This window comes from Phoxinus phoxinus, assembly GCF_949152265.1.
Source record: "Phoxinus phoxinus genome assembly, chromosome: 12".
NCBI classification, from domain to species: Eukaryota; Metazoa; Chordata; class Actinopteri; order Cypriniformes; family Leuciscidae; genus Phoxinus; species Phoxinus phoxinus.
The window spans coordinates 35,033,024-35,046,773 of record NC_136887.1 but is presented as its reverse complement, the minus strand read 5'-3'; the positions used below and the strand labels follow the sequence as shown (position 1 = coordinate 35,046,773).

General features: G+C 40.3%; 1 protein-coding gene across 1 annotated transcript in view; it reads right to left on the bottom strand.

The window, feature by feature from the left end:
* Positions 1-261: 261 nt before the first annotated feature.
* Positions 262-13,750, bottom strand: part of LOC307008332 (putative methyltransferase NSUN7) — a 31,347-nt gene continuing 17,858 nt past the window's right edge. Inside the window, 8 exon segments of the mRNA XM_079631074.1 lie at positions 262-998; positions 1,842-1,963; positions 1,965-2,137; positions 9,274-9,409; positions 9,631-9,751; positions 11,258-11,359; positions 11,440-11,583; positions 12,306-12,558. Coding sequence (XP_079487200.1) covers positions 277-998; positions 1,842-1,963; positions 1,965-2,137; positions 9,274-9,409; positions 9,631-9,751; positions 11,258-11,359; positions 11,440-11,583; positions 12,306-12,558 — 1,773 coding nt within the window. The 3' untranslated portion in view covers positions 262-276.

Sequence of the window (13,750 nt, the reverse complement as noted above, 5' to 3'; positions counted from 1 at the left end):
GTAGCCGCACTAATGCTTCTGGACTGTGTGTGTGTGACAGAGAGAGAGAGAGAGAGAGTGTGTGTGACAGAGAGAGAGAGTGTGTGTGTGTGTGTGTGTGTGTGTGTGAGAGAGAGAGAGAGAGTGTGTTTGTGTGTGCGAAAGAGAGAGTGAGAGAGAGAATGTGTGTGTGTGTGTGTGTGTGTGTGTGTGTGTGTGAGAGAGAGAGTGTGTGTGTGAGAGAGAGAGTGTGTGTGTGTGTGTGTGTGTGTGTGTGAGAGAGAGAGAGTGTGTGTGTCAGAGCCACGGCCTCAGATAATTCGGTCTCGCTCTGAACGCCGCTTGGGTTCGAGGGAGAGCCGGTGTCGAGTTACTCCAGTGCTGATGGGTGTGGGCGGGGCTTGTAAGGGTGTGGGCGGGGCTTGTAAGGGCATGGCTCCGCCTCTGGGGAAGAAGACAGTCGCTTGGCGACAGAACGGGAGGAAACATGACAGTCGTCGGCCTCAGAACTTCCTGACGGCCTTTAGGCGGAGCGACCGGCGTCGAGGAGTGATCGTCCATTACAGAAACTGAAGCAGCGGTCAAACCGGTACAGTATAAATCAGAGAAAGAGGCGAGGTTAGGGGTGGAGCCTGTTGTGTTGTGGGCGGGGCCTGTTATGTTAGAGGTGGAGCCTGTTGTGTTATGGGCGGGGCCTGTTATGTTAGAGGTGGGGCCAGTTGTCTTAAAGGTGGAGCTTGTTGTGTTAGGGGTGCGGCCTGTTGTGTGATGGGTGAGGTTTGGTGTGTTAGGGGTGGAGCCTGTTGTGTGATGGGCGAGGCCTGTTGGGTTAGGGGTGTGGCCTGTTGGGTGATGGGTGGGGCCTGTTGGGTTAGGGGTGTGGCCTGTTGGGTTAGGGGTGTGGCCTGTTGGGTGACGGGCGGGGCCTGTTGGGTTAGGGGTGTGGCCTGTTGGGTTAGGGGTGTGGCCTGTCCTGGAGAACACGCCCTGAAAGACACGTCGAGAACTGGAGGGTTGATCTGCGGAGATAGAGAAGTACACAGGAAGTTTGGTTAGTTTTCCTCAGTGGTTTACTCTGAAAAAACATCACCTTTAACAACTGATCGAGCCTGTTAACTGTCAGTGTCCTGCGAGCTTAATAGCCTTTTTTCCCAATCACATATTTTAATAATTATCACAAATTGCGTATAATTTGACAGCTTCACTCAAAATTCATCCTGTAAAAACCTTTTTGAAAGTGGACATTGCACAATAATTTGACATCTAACACAACTTGGTGAGAGATATGGCTTTAGACAGTTTTGTAAAATATATAGATTGTATAAATGAAATATTTAGTTCGGCACACTCAGCAAACGAACTAATGTACATTTTTTACACTTTAATTTTTTTTTAATCTGCCGAGTGTCATTAACTCTTTCCCCGCCATTGACGGAAAATTCTGGAAATCCACCATATTCTTTCTTTTGATAAATTGCAAGTTCACATATTCATACAACAAAATATTCTGGTGGGGAAAGAGTTAAAAAGAGACCAACGTTATGTTTGTATTACAACATTTAATCTCAGATCTGTGCTCAAAAGTCAGTGACGGTTAACAGGTTAAAGATATTGGTTACACTTTACAATAATGTTCATTAGTTAACATTAGCATTAACTAGCATGAACTAACCATGAGCAATACATTCATTACTGTATTTATTACTCTTTGTTAATGTTAGTTAATAACAATACAGCTGTTTATTGACATTAACAACGATGAATAAATGCTGTATACGTGCAGTTCATTATTAGTTAATGTCCACTAATGAACCTTATTGTAAAGTGTTACCAGGATGTTGTTATTAACTGGTTAAATGAACCGTATGGTGACGGACTGCGAGGAGACTGAGTTCTGCTGTCGCTCTGATGATAAACCGTCGGCGCCGAACTGCTTCCCTTCATCTCGTGGGTCAAGAACTCCGCCACGCGTGATTGGTCGCTCTGTGGCGTGTGGGCGTGTCTTCGTGGCGGGTACTTGATTGGCGGGTGCTCTGCGGGACCGCCGGCCTCGGCCCTCTCTCCTGATTGGCTGGTTCGGGTGGAGTCCGTCTAGCAAGCCTTTGGCCGCTGCGCGAGCGAGCACTTCCTGTGGCGTTTCCTTCACTTCTGGCTCAGGCTGTGTAGGAGACAAAGCAAAGAAAAGGCTGAAAACACACGACAACGATATATAAAAACGGAAACGATTTTCCTTTGTCGTTGTCAAAGCGATCCCCGTTCACACGGATCTGCGAAACCGACTGGAAACGCTGTATTCTCCTGTTAGGCCAGTAGATGGCGATGTCACTGTGTAAAGAAACACTGCGCAGCATCTGTAGAATATTGTCTTCGAACTTCCGGTTTGCGGTCGCTCTGTATATCTCTATGGCATCGCTGTCCAGGAGTAACTAGCTTTTGAAGTGGATTTATTAACCCTTAAACCCCCTGTTTACACGAGAACGCTCGCGGGTGAAAACGTAAAAATATTTTGTCGGATGTGCCTTTCGTTTACACGGCGACGGCGTTTTTGGGGCTTAAAAACGCAAAAAAGTGAAACCACCCTCCAGAGTGGAAATCTTAAAAACGCTCCACCGTCGCGTTCCCGTCTAAACGGTAAAAACGCAAAAGTCTGCTAGACACTGAAGGCGTCGCGTACGTGTTTACGGCACAGGCATGCACCAGTACAGGAAAATAACAAAACATTATCAAACTAAAATATAGCATTAATTTCATTGACAAAAAAAATTAATAAAAAAATGTCATTTTTGAGCGACACGCGAAGAGCAGCGAGGGTTAAAGCAGCAGCTTCACCGTATTAAACATGACAAACTGTGTCAGCGTCTCTTTCACTTTCAGTGCTCCACATCGCCACCTAGCCGTCTGGAGTGCACACTACATCCAATCTCACACACTTTTGCGTCACCATATGCACACAGATTTCCCCCATAACGCTCGTCTAAACGCAGAATAAAAAGTGATAACGCAACGCCACTTTTGCGTTTTCTCTTCAGATCGTTTCCGTGTAAACATAGCATAAATGTTTAATAACTTTGGAACCGCTAATCCAATCTGTATGCTTTTAAAAGTCCAGTAAAGAGGAGAGTCGCGGCTTTCATGTGGTATGTTTGGACATTCAGAGGCTCCGTAGTGAATGTGATCGCATCATCAGGTTTTGATCAGCATTGATTCGTCAAAGAAACCCATGCGGTTTGTGTCTCTGAGCCAAACAGGAATGAGTGTTGATGCTTAGTCCCATCCTCATGCCCAGATTGATTTATATATATATATGTCACTTTTACTTCAGTGTTCTATTACAATGTTTTCTATTTATTTTACTTTTTTGGACACATCTACATTGTCAATAAATTGAAAACACACCAGCCTTTCACTGAAAATCGCCTATAATAATGTAGTAATAAATGGCTATAACTTGCTTAGGGATTGTTACATGTAGTCAACATTTCATCTGCATATCTAGAATATCCAAGTTAAACTTTCTAAAGGAAAAAATCCAAACTTCAGGGGGATTTGTTTGAGTTGAGTAAAAAAAAAAATCACAAAAAATGTGCTACCGTTTTTCTTAAATCTGGTAAATTCATCCATTTAAAGACAAAATTAATGTAAAATTGGGAATTTAAATGAGCTAGATGGAAACTTCAAGTTCTCCTGTTTAAAATGATATATGGCACTTGATGAAAAGAACAGGCGAGTCAGGTGCCCAGTAATGTTCTAGGTTTTTAAGGGTTAAAGGTAGAGTCGGTCAGAATTGTCTAAAAAAACTTTTATTCAAATTTGTTTAAACTGTCTTTATATACCAATACATAATTAAAATGCAAGTACTCTACACTAGAGTCACTCAGTTTTTTATACTCTCTATTTCATTTAATCTTCAATAAACACAGCTCATTAACTCCATTCACTCCCACCTAAAAACGGGTGCGCGACTGCGCGCACGTGGGCGGAGCCAGTAATACCGCGGTAGTCATGGCGACGGAGAGTGACAGTCGTGCAAGCCAATCACTTGTTTCGTCCCGGTAGGAATTAATGAGCTGTGTTTTTTGAAGATTAAATACACTATAGTCACTCAATTTTTATACTCTCTTTTTCAAAGTACTTACATTTTAATTATGTATTGGTATATAAAGACAGTTTAAGCCAATTTGAAAAAAGTTCTTTAGACAATTCTTACATACCCAACCTTTAATGTAAAGTTAAGGAAAGTGATCATGAGGATTGTAATGTTTAAAGCAGATGTCTTAAAGGAGAACTCCAGTGCAAAATGAACCTTTGGTCTAATTACACATTGTTACCTAGTCAACCGTTATCTGAGATTTGTTTTCATGATTATCGAATGTAAATAGTTTTATCTCTAAAAACAGTTTAGCCTATAACGCTAGTATAACGCTAGTATATGGGGCATAGAGTAATGACAAATAAAAATCGCTTGTTAATACCACTAACAAGGCTCAAAATAGCCCCACACTAACACGGTAGCATAACAGACTCGATCAGTCAATCAACGAAACGCCGATCTAAATGCGCTGGACCAGCCTTTCTCAAAGTGGGTGCCGCGGCACACTGGGGTGCCCCCTGACTGTGTCAGGGGTGCCGCCAAAAAATTACGAAGGCAAAAAAAATAAAAAAAATAATTTACATTTCATATATAAATATATTTTAATTTACATAAATACATTATTCTTCTTTTTAAACATATGAACGGGTTAATAAAATTGTAAATTCATTTTAGATAAATATATATATATATATATTAAATTAACCATAAAAATCTGTCTCACCTCAGTAACTGTCATGACGTCCCCACCGGGGTTGCTCTAGCCCCCTAGGGAGCCCGCGCCCTAAAGATACGCGAATGGGCAATTATTTCATCCGCAAAGTTTTGCATCACAAAACTCATCTGTCCGCCATCCGTCCGCACCAGCATTTTTGACCAATTTTCAAAACCGCACCCGCCCGCCAGACTAGAAAGCTCTTACCTAAGAATATCAGCAGCGAACTCCGTCTCCGATCGGCGCACAGGCCAGGGACACAAATAAACAAATAGTCTAAATTAAACGCACTTCGGCAAACCTGAACCTTATCTGATAGGCTACTGTACAATATTTTCATTGTAGCAAACGCATTTATAGAAAACGCATTTTGGCACATTTCAACATGCTGCTATTTTGCCTAATGAATGCCTATTTCACTTTATTTTTTAGCAAATAGATAGAAAGCTCGAATAAAATAACATTATAGGCAAATTCTACGCACTGTTATGTCAGGGTGACAACTAACGTTATAGGACAGCGCCGCCGCTCCCACCATTTCAGTATAGAAATGCAGACATCCCGAGTCTCCCGCATATTGATAGCGGCTCACTGATGCCCGCGTTAAAATCTCCAGGAATCTAGAGCGAGCGCGCCCGCGAGACAGAGACTGTGCTCCAAACCGCGTAGCGCGTGCACGGCAGAGGGAGAGAGAGAGCAAGAGACCGTGCGCGTGTGCCTCATGAAGCGCATGCAATATCATTCTCCTATTTTCTTTTTTTGGAAGTAGGTATAGTCAGATATACCTATAATAATAATTATATTAATAATTAATTAATAATTAATACTATTAATGTCCCTAATAATAGGGATAATACCCCCGGCTTGTGCATGCGGGCATGTAGATCTTTCTCCCTCTCTCGTTGTGGATTATTGTTTGTGTGTGTGGGTGTATGTGGGTGTGTGTGCATGCGCATATGGCACGGATGAAAACAAGCACTATATGGAAACACATTCCTGCTTATCTCTGGTGCATTTTTTAACATGCATTTTTTTCTTATCGTATTGTATCTGATTTTATTTATTTTTGTCATGTCTGCCCCTTTTTATTTTATTTTAACTGCATTCTGCACTTAATTTTAGTTCTCCTGGTCTGGATTTGTTGTTGGGTTCTTGTATTGGGCGGTCCACCTCTTACGGTTTTATGGCATTTGTGTCTCTGATTAATTATTTTGTGAATTACTTTGCAAACCTGTGTTTTTAAAGGTGCTATAAAGTTGCTATAAAGTTATTATTATTATTGTTATTTACAGTTCGTATCATGCTCTGTTCATTACTGTCCTGTCTAAATAAACAGGACTTTTGCATTTATATTTGGGTTATGCAGTGTTTTAAATTATATTTTACACTGGGGTGCCTTGAGATTTTATGCACTTTTGAAAGGTGCCCTGACTGAAAAAAGTTTGAGAAAGGCTGCGCTGGACCATATGAGATTCTACACAGTTCAGCGCATTTAGATCGGCGTTTCGTTGATTGACTGATCGAGTCTGTTATGCTATCGTGTTAGTGTGGGGCTATTTTGAGCCTTGTTAGTGGTATTAACAAGCGATTTTTAGTTTTAGTTTTTTTTTTAGTTTTTTTGTAGTTTACACAGAGATGAAAACATGACGCTATCGTTTTCAAAACCTTGCACTTTAAAACCCATTTTCAAAAGTTTGCGTTTACAGGACCCAAAACGCCGCTGTCGTGTAAATAAACGGTAGTTAAAAGTTTACGTTTTTCGTTGAAAATGGTGTCGTGTAAACACAGCCTAACATGTCCTGAAGAGTCCCTGAGATAACACATCTGACAAATGTGGAAAAAAATTAAATGGTGAATCAGTCGAACTGTGGGGCGAAACCATAAATAATATATAATACAAAACAATAAATTATTATTATTTATAATAATTATATATATGAATTTTAATATATTATTATTATATAAATATACACAAAAAGGTACAATTATAGTAATATATTTTTTTTTACATATTTTTAAAATGTATACATTTTCCTGAAATATTTTTTAGCCAAATTAAAAAATAAAATAAAGACATGATGTGGACTAACCATAAACATTTCCAATTATTTAAGGAAAAATATTTTCTCATAATTTACGTTTTTCTGTGTGTTACATGTTAGTTCAGTGTGTGTGTTTCTTAAAGGAGCATCTGCTGTCTCAGCACCACACACACACACACACACACACACTCCCAGTGAATAATTCAGATGGTGTGTGTGTGTGTGTGTGTGTGTGTGTGTGTGAGAGGACGCAAGGTTTTGCCCTGTTGATGCTAACGCATGCAGACATGAGGCTGAATTATTCAATACGTCCTGCCCTCCTCCTCCTGCACATCACACATTTATTGCCCATCGTGTGGTTATGATGCAGTTCTGGTCCCAGATTATGGTCATTATGTTTGTCCTTTAGCTGAACACGAGGTCACACACACACACACACACACACACACACACACACACTGCGGTCTACACTCTTCAAGATGAAGGTTCCAAAAGAATTGTTCTGAAAAGAATCACTTTTTTGAGTAAAGAACTTTACAAATCTAAAGAACCCTTTTCCACTATAAAGAAGCTTTTGTACAATGGAAAGATTCGATGGATGTTAATGGCTCTTCATCAACGACTATAAAGAACATTTATTTTTAAAGAACACTTTCACATCTCCATCTGTCTTCAGTGTGTAATGCTCCAGTTCTTCTCTATATCAGTGTCAGTGTTTCTGAACTCCTGAAACGCCTCCATTGTAGTCTCGAGTTTCTTCCGGGAACGAACACGTCACAATATTCCTCATTATAATAATTAATGCGCAGAATAAAGGGGCGGGGCCTGGTTGAGTTAGTCAGTAGTGTGTTAAACTGGCGGTTATGGGAAGGGGCGGGACATTTCCCAAACACACTCGAAGCGCTCGACCAATCACAACACACTGATCCAGCCGACCAATCAGAGCACAGTGTGCTTTTCAGAAGGAGGGGCTTCATAGAGACAGGAAGTGAACAGAGCGTTACTGACAGACTGGGAAGAGAGGAGCCGCAAAAATATGAAAAATAATGTGTTTTTGAACATTCAAGGATGAAAACATGTTCTATTAGAGCCTTTAAAGACTTTAAAAAGGGCATAATAGGTCCTCTGAAGACTTTATTGGCCCCAGGTGAGAACGTACAGATGCATCATAAAACCGGCAGGAGGAGGATGGTAATATTTCCACACACGCGTCTAATAGCCTTTTTATGAGACCTTTTTAAGCGAACCACAATAATCTTTATTAGTCGTGGCAGGAAGAATATGGAGGCTTGATGATGTGCTTCTGACTGTCAGAGGAGGATAAATATGACGGATTGCTGTAATCTAACACAGGAACGTTCATCATATGTGAAACGTTAAAAAAAAAACCCTGTTTACTGGAGATCATCTGAGGGGAACTTTGATCCGCCAGAAAGATCCCGGGAGGAAACTCAACCGAGTTATTTTTAGCAGCGGATGAAAGCCGCGCGAGGGAAACTCGGGATTCCTCAACAGAGACCGCGGGATTAGAGTCGATGAGAACATGGACATGAGAAACAAAGAGTGTCTCCATCAAACCCCAGAGAAACTCCCAGCATGCTTTGAGCTTAACTGGCAAAAACAACATCTCAGAGAAACACAGAAACACAAACATAACCAGCATAAAGATCTAAAAAGCTCTTCTCTCAGTTTTTCTCTTTTAAGTTTTAGAATATATAAAGAATATACAAAAATTTGGCTCAAAAATATTTAAATAATATTATATTTAAATAAATATATTTAAATATATATTAGTAATTTTACTACTATCGCTTTTGAGTATTTTTTTTATAAAAATCTATATGCATATATATATATACGGTAGTATATTTATATATATATATTACATATACATTATTATATATATATATATATATATATATATATATATATATATATAAATAAATAAAAAGAAATAAGAAAAATAAACCAAATTTATTACTGTGATAACTGGATGCCACATGCCATATTTGCATAATCCACTGCAGCACACAGTATATATATGTGCAAGTATTCCATTCTGACCAATATTTCACTTCCTAATCCACATTCAAGAGCTTTCAAAGACACAAATAAGAGTAAAACATACATGATGCCATTTGTTTTTGAATGCTGAACTGATATGTTGATCCACATGTCAATCACACTCAGGGGGCGGGGCTGAGATCTCACGCCTGTTCTCAACGCTCTCGGGTCGGTATTGTTGGAACGTAACGCTGATGTTTTAGGGAACGTAACGCTGATGTTTTAGGGAACGTAACGCTGATGTTTTAGGGAACGTAACGCTGATGTTTTAGGGAACGTAACGCTGATGTTTTAGGGAACGTAACGCTGATGTTTTAGGGAACGTAACGCTGATGTTTTAGGGAACGTAACGCTGATGTTTTAGGGAACGTAACGCTTTATACCTGTCGCGTGAGCAGAGCTACGAAACAGCCGTTGTGATGATCTGATGCTTCCAGTCTGAAGAAACGGGCCTTCATCTCCTGTGAACCATCCTCATCTTCAGTGACTGAGTCCTGCAGGAGACCTGGAGAACTCAGCCTGACACACACACACACACACACACACACACACACACACACACACACATTCTTATTACTCATTTTGTCATGCATTAGTGCAAAAGTGTGTAAAAAAAAAAACCAGACAAACACTCTCACACTCTCACACACACAAACACTCATACTCTCTCTCTCTCTCTCTCTCTCTCTCTCTCTCTCTCTCTCACACACACACAGACACACACACACACACACACATACCTGTAGGGCGGCGCTGTGGAGTGATTCTCCTGTGATTGTGAGAGGATCGTCTTCAGCACATCCTCATTCTCCTCTGAGTGAACAGAACATGTGGAGTAAAGCACCGCTCGCACCTGAGGAACTGAGGAATGAACACACACACACACACACACACACACACACTGCCATTACTGTCTGTTCACTGACGAACATCACTCGATTCATGCCGGCCATTAATTAACGGTGTGTTAATCTGCAGGGAGGGACGGAGCCTCTTCATGCTCGGATCACACACACACACACACACACACACACACACACACACACACACACACACACACACACACAGATCAATAACACACAAATCATCACAGAAATTATGAATGTCAATACACAGAGGCATGTTCAAATTACTTATCAGCTTATATAAGCCACAGGATCAGCTCTGGTTTACAGCGGATCATGGTTTCTCTGCTGGTCTACACCAGTTTATGCCGGCCTACACCAGTTTATGCCGGTCTACACCAGTTTATGCCGGTCTACACCAGTTTATGCCGGTCTACACCAGTTTATGCAGGTCTACACCAGTTTATGCCGGTCTACACCAGTTTATGCAGGTCCACACCAGTTTATGCAGGTCTACACCAGTTTATGCCGGTCTACACCAGTTTATGCAGGTCCACACCAGTTTATGCCGGCCTACACCAGTTTATGCCGGCCTACACCAGTTTATGCCGGCCTACACCATTTTATGCCGGCCTACACCAGTTTATGCCGGCCTACACCAGTTTATGCCGGCCTACACCAGTTTATGCCGGCCTACACCATTTTATGCCGGCCTACACCAGTTTATGCCGGCCGGCCCGGCCTACACCAGTTTATGCTGGCCTACACCAGTTTATGCCGGTCTACACCAGTTTATGCAGGTCCACACCAGTTTATGCCGGTCTACACCATTTTATGCCGGTCCAGTTTATGCCGGTCCAGTTTATGCCGGTCTACACCAGTTTATGCCGGTCTACACCAGTTTATGCCGGTCCAGTTTATGCCGGTCTACACCAGTTTATGCCGGTCTACACCAGTTTATCCCGGTCTACACCAGTTTATGCCGGTCTACACCAGTTTATGCCGGTCTACACCAGTTTATGCAGGTCCACACCAGTTTATGCCGGTCTACACCATTTTATACCGGTCCAGTTTATGCCGGTCCAGTTTATGCCGGTCCAGTTTATGCCGGCCTATACCAGTTTATGCCGGTCTACACCAGTTTGAACTAGAGCTCAGTGCTGTTGAAAGAATAAGAATAAGCTTTACTGGGGGGCACGACAACCTCAACCAAACCAAACTAACTAAACTAAAGGATGTTTATGGTGGCTAAATAATGTAAAAACTGATGTGCATCACAGGTGTTGTCAAAACTTAACCTATGATTACATTTTAAAATATAAAAAAAATTCAATATTTAAAAATTATTTTGAGTAATTATTTTTTAGAGTGAATTATTTTTCTAAATTATTTTTGAAGTCAATTATTTTTGAATAATTTTTTAGACAAATGTTTTTAACTCATCCTGATTTATGATTGTAGATACTTTACTGAAGTGTGTAAACTCAGCTCGCGTCTCACACACACACACACACACACTCACACTGGCTGACGCGCTGCAGGTCTTTCCTCTGTCGGCACGCGAGCGTCTGGAGTACCTCTGGAGAGACGGAGCCGTGTGACAGATCCAGCATGAGCCGCGGGTCTGAAAGCGGATCAGAGCGAACACATGTGACGGATGCTCAGAGTCTCAGTGTGTGTGTGTGTGTGTGTGTGTGTGTGTACCTCTGTTCTCCTGCATGATGTAATCCACAGGGTTGCTGACGGCAGACAGGGAACACGCCGGCATCACAAGCGCCACACGAACCTCCTGGAGACGCACGTCACACACATCCAGAGACTCCAGAGACACCGGAAGCAGCTTCACATCTGACAAACACACACACAGTTCGGCCTTCAGTCGCTCTGCAATTCATATTTGCTGTAGAGGAACTAACAATAACTCAAAAATAGTGGCAAAAAAGTTTGTTTCCATTTCTTAGTGACACCAACTGACTTTTTTATACCAAGGTCAAACACACACACTAGGGCTGCACGGTTATGACAAAAATCATAATTGTCGATTATTCCCTTGAAATTGTAATAATTTTTAATAATTAATTGTGATTATCATAATTTACATTGAATGACATTTCAAATAGCTTTATGCCATTGTTTGAAACATTTGTTATATCAAAATACAAGCTGAAAATACTCTTCCTGAATTTTTTTTTGCTTTTCTATAGCATTAAGCCTCAAATGTCAAATATATTTATTTATTTAAAGAAACCAAACCAAAGTAAAAAAAAACTTAATATAAGCGGTATAAAAAAAAACACATCTTAAGCACACACAATATTCTAAGTGAACTTTTTTTTGTGATTGTGCCTTTAAACGATTTAATAATGGTGTCATCCTTAACTGTAATCGTGATTACAAATTCGATTAATTGTGCAGCCCTAACACACACACACACACACATAATGTTTCATATAGTACATTTTTTATAAATTTATATATTATAAATTATATAGTATTTAGGTATGCATGTATACGTATATATATGTGTGTGTGTGTGTGTGTAAATTATAATAAATAAAATAATCTCTTACTCTTGCAGCCCATTTTGGCGAGTGTGTTCTGCAGTTCATCTGTCTGCGCCTGCGGTTCATCTCCCACACACACAATCACTGAGCTCTGCGCCTGAGAGGTGTGTGTGTCGGCGTGTGTGTCAGCGTGTGTGTGCGCGGACACCGCAGACACGTGTGCAACGGTCCGAGCCGAGAAACACCCGGTCATGAGGACGTCTCCTCCTTCAGCCAGCAGGGGGCGCAGCGCCCAGGGGCCCACACAGCACGACTTATCCTGCACACACACACACACACACACACACACAGTCACACAACACGACTTGGCACTCGATTGAGTTTCCTGCTAGGATCTGAGTGTTGTCATGAGTCGATCAGTAGCGGTTCAGTAAATAAAATAATTAAATACACACACTGCAAAAAATGCTTTTCTTACTCAGTATTTTTGTCTTGTTTCCAGTCCAAATATCTATATTTAATTCTTAAATCAAGATGCATTTACTAGACGAGTGAAATGACACAAGATATTATGTCCTGTTTTCCGGGGGAATTAATCAAAATTAAGTGAGTGCCCCTCTTTTCTTTAATAGACATGAAAATGCACATTCGGAACTTAAATGGTTGTAATTCAAGAATGCTTTGGAATATAGATGTAAGATTGGTCTTGTTTTTAAGAAGACATTTGGCAGATTTCTGTAGAAGTGAAATAAATTAAGTCAGTTAAACAGAAAAAAAGTTATAGAAGTTTGAGTTTATGAAAATGTACAACGTTAAAATTTCAATTATTAATATTTTATATAAAATATATATTTTCAAAACCTGGTGGACTCTAAAACTGCAAAAAAATCAAAGGCAAAAATCTGAACAAGTTGTGTTTCAAATGTTTCAAAAACCATTATTTTTAAAAATTGTATACAATTTATGAAGTAGACATCCTATTCAGAAGTAGTGTTGGAAGTTTGTCAGATTTTGAGATAAATTAAACCTCTAAGAAACACAGAAGATCACGTATGTGCATTATAGCTCGCTGCCACATCACTAATGCTGAATCTATTATTATTTCTTTATATTTAAAACATTTTCAGACCTTTTTTTCTAAAAAAATTTAATGGATGCTATCTTTTGAACTCTTGGCATGAAAACAAACTGAGGTTTCTACCATTCTTTCATGATTTTTCATGTTCATCACTATTTCAAAATAAAGGTCTGAACACGCCTCAGGAGTGTGAACATATTCTTGTTGCAAATTGATAAATCACGGCTCCTCTGTCATTTATTTTGAAAATCAGTCACCAAATATGAAAACTAGAGATTGTAAGCTTTCAAATTATATATAGTTTGTCAAGATTAGTTTAGGTTTAGTATAGGATATTACCGTTTTAAATATATAATGGCGGGCGCGCCGGTGCCAATATAAAGGTTAAAAAAAGCAAAATGATCTGCCAATGGGGTCAGAAAAATAATGTTAA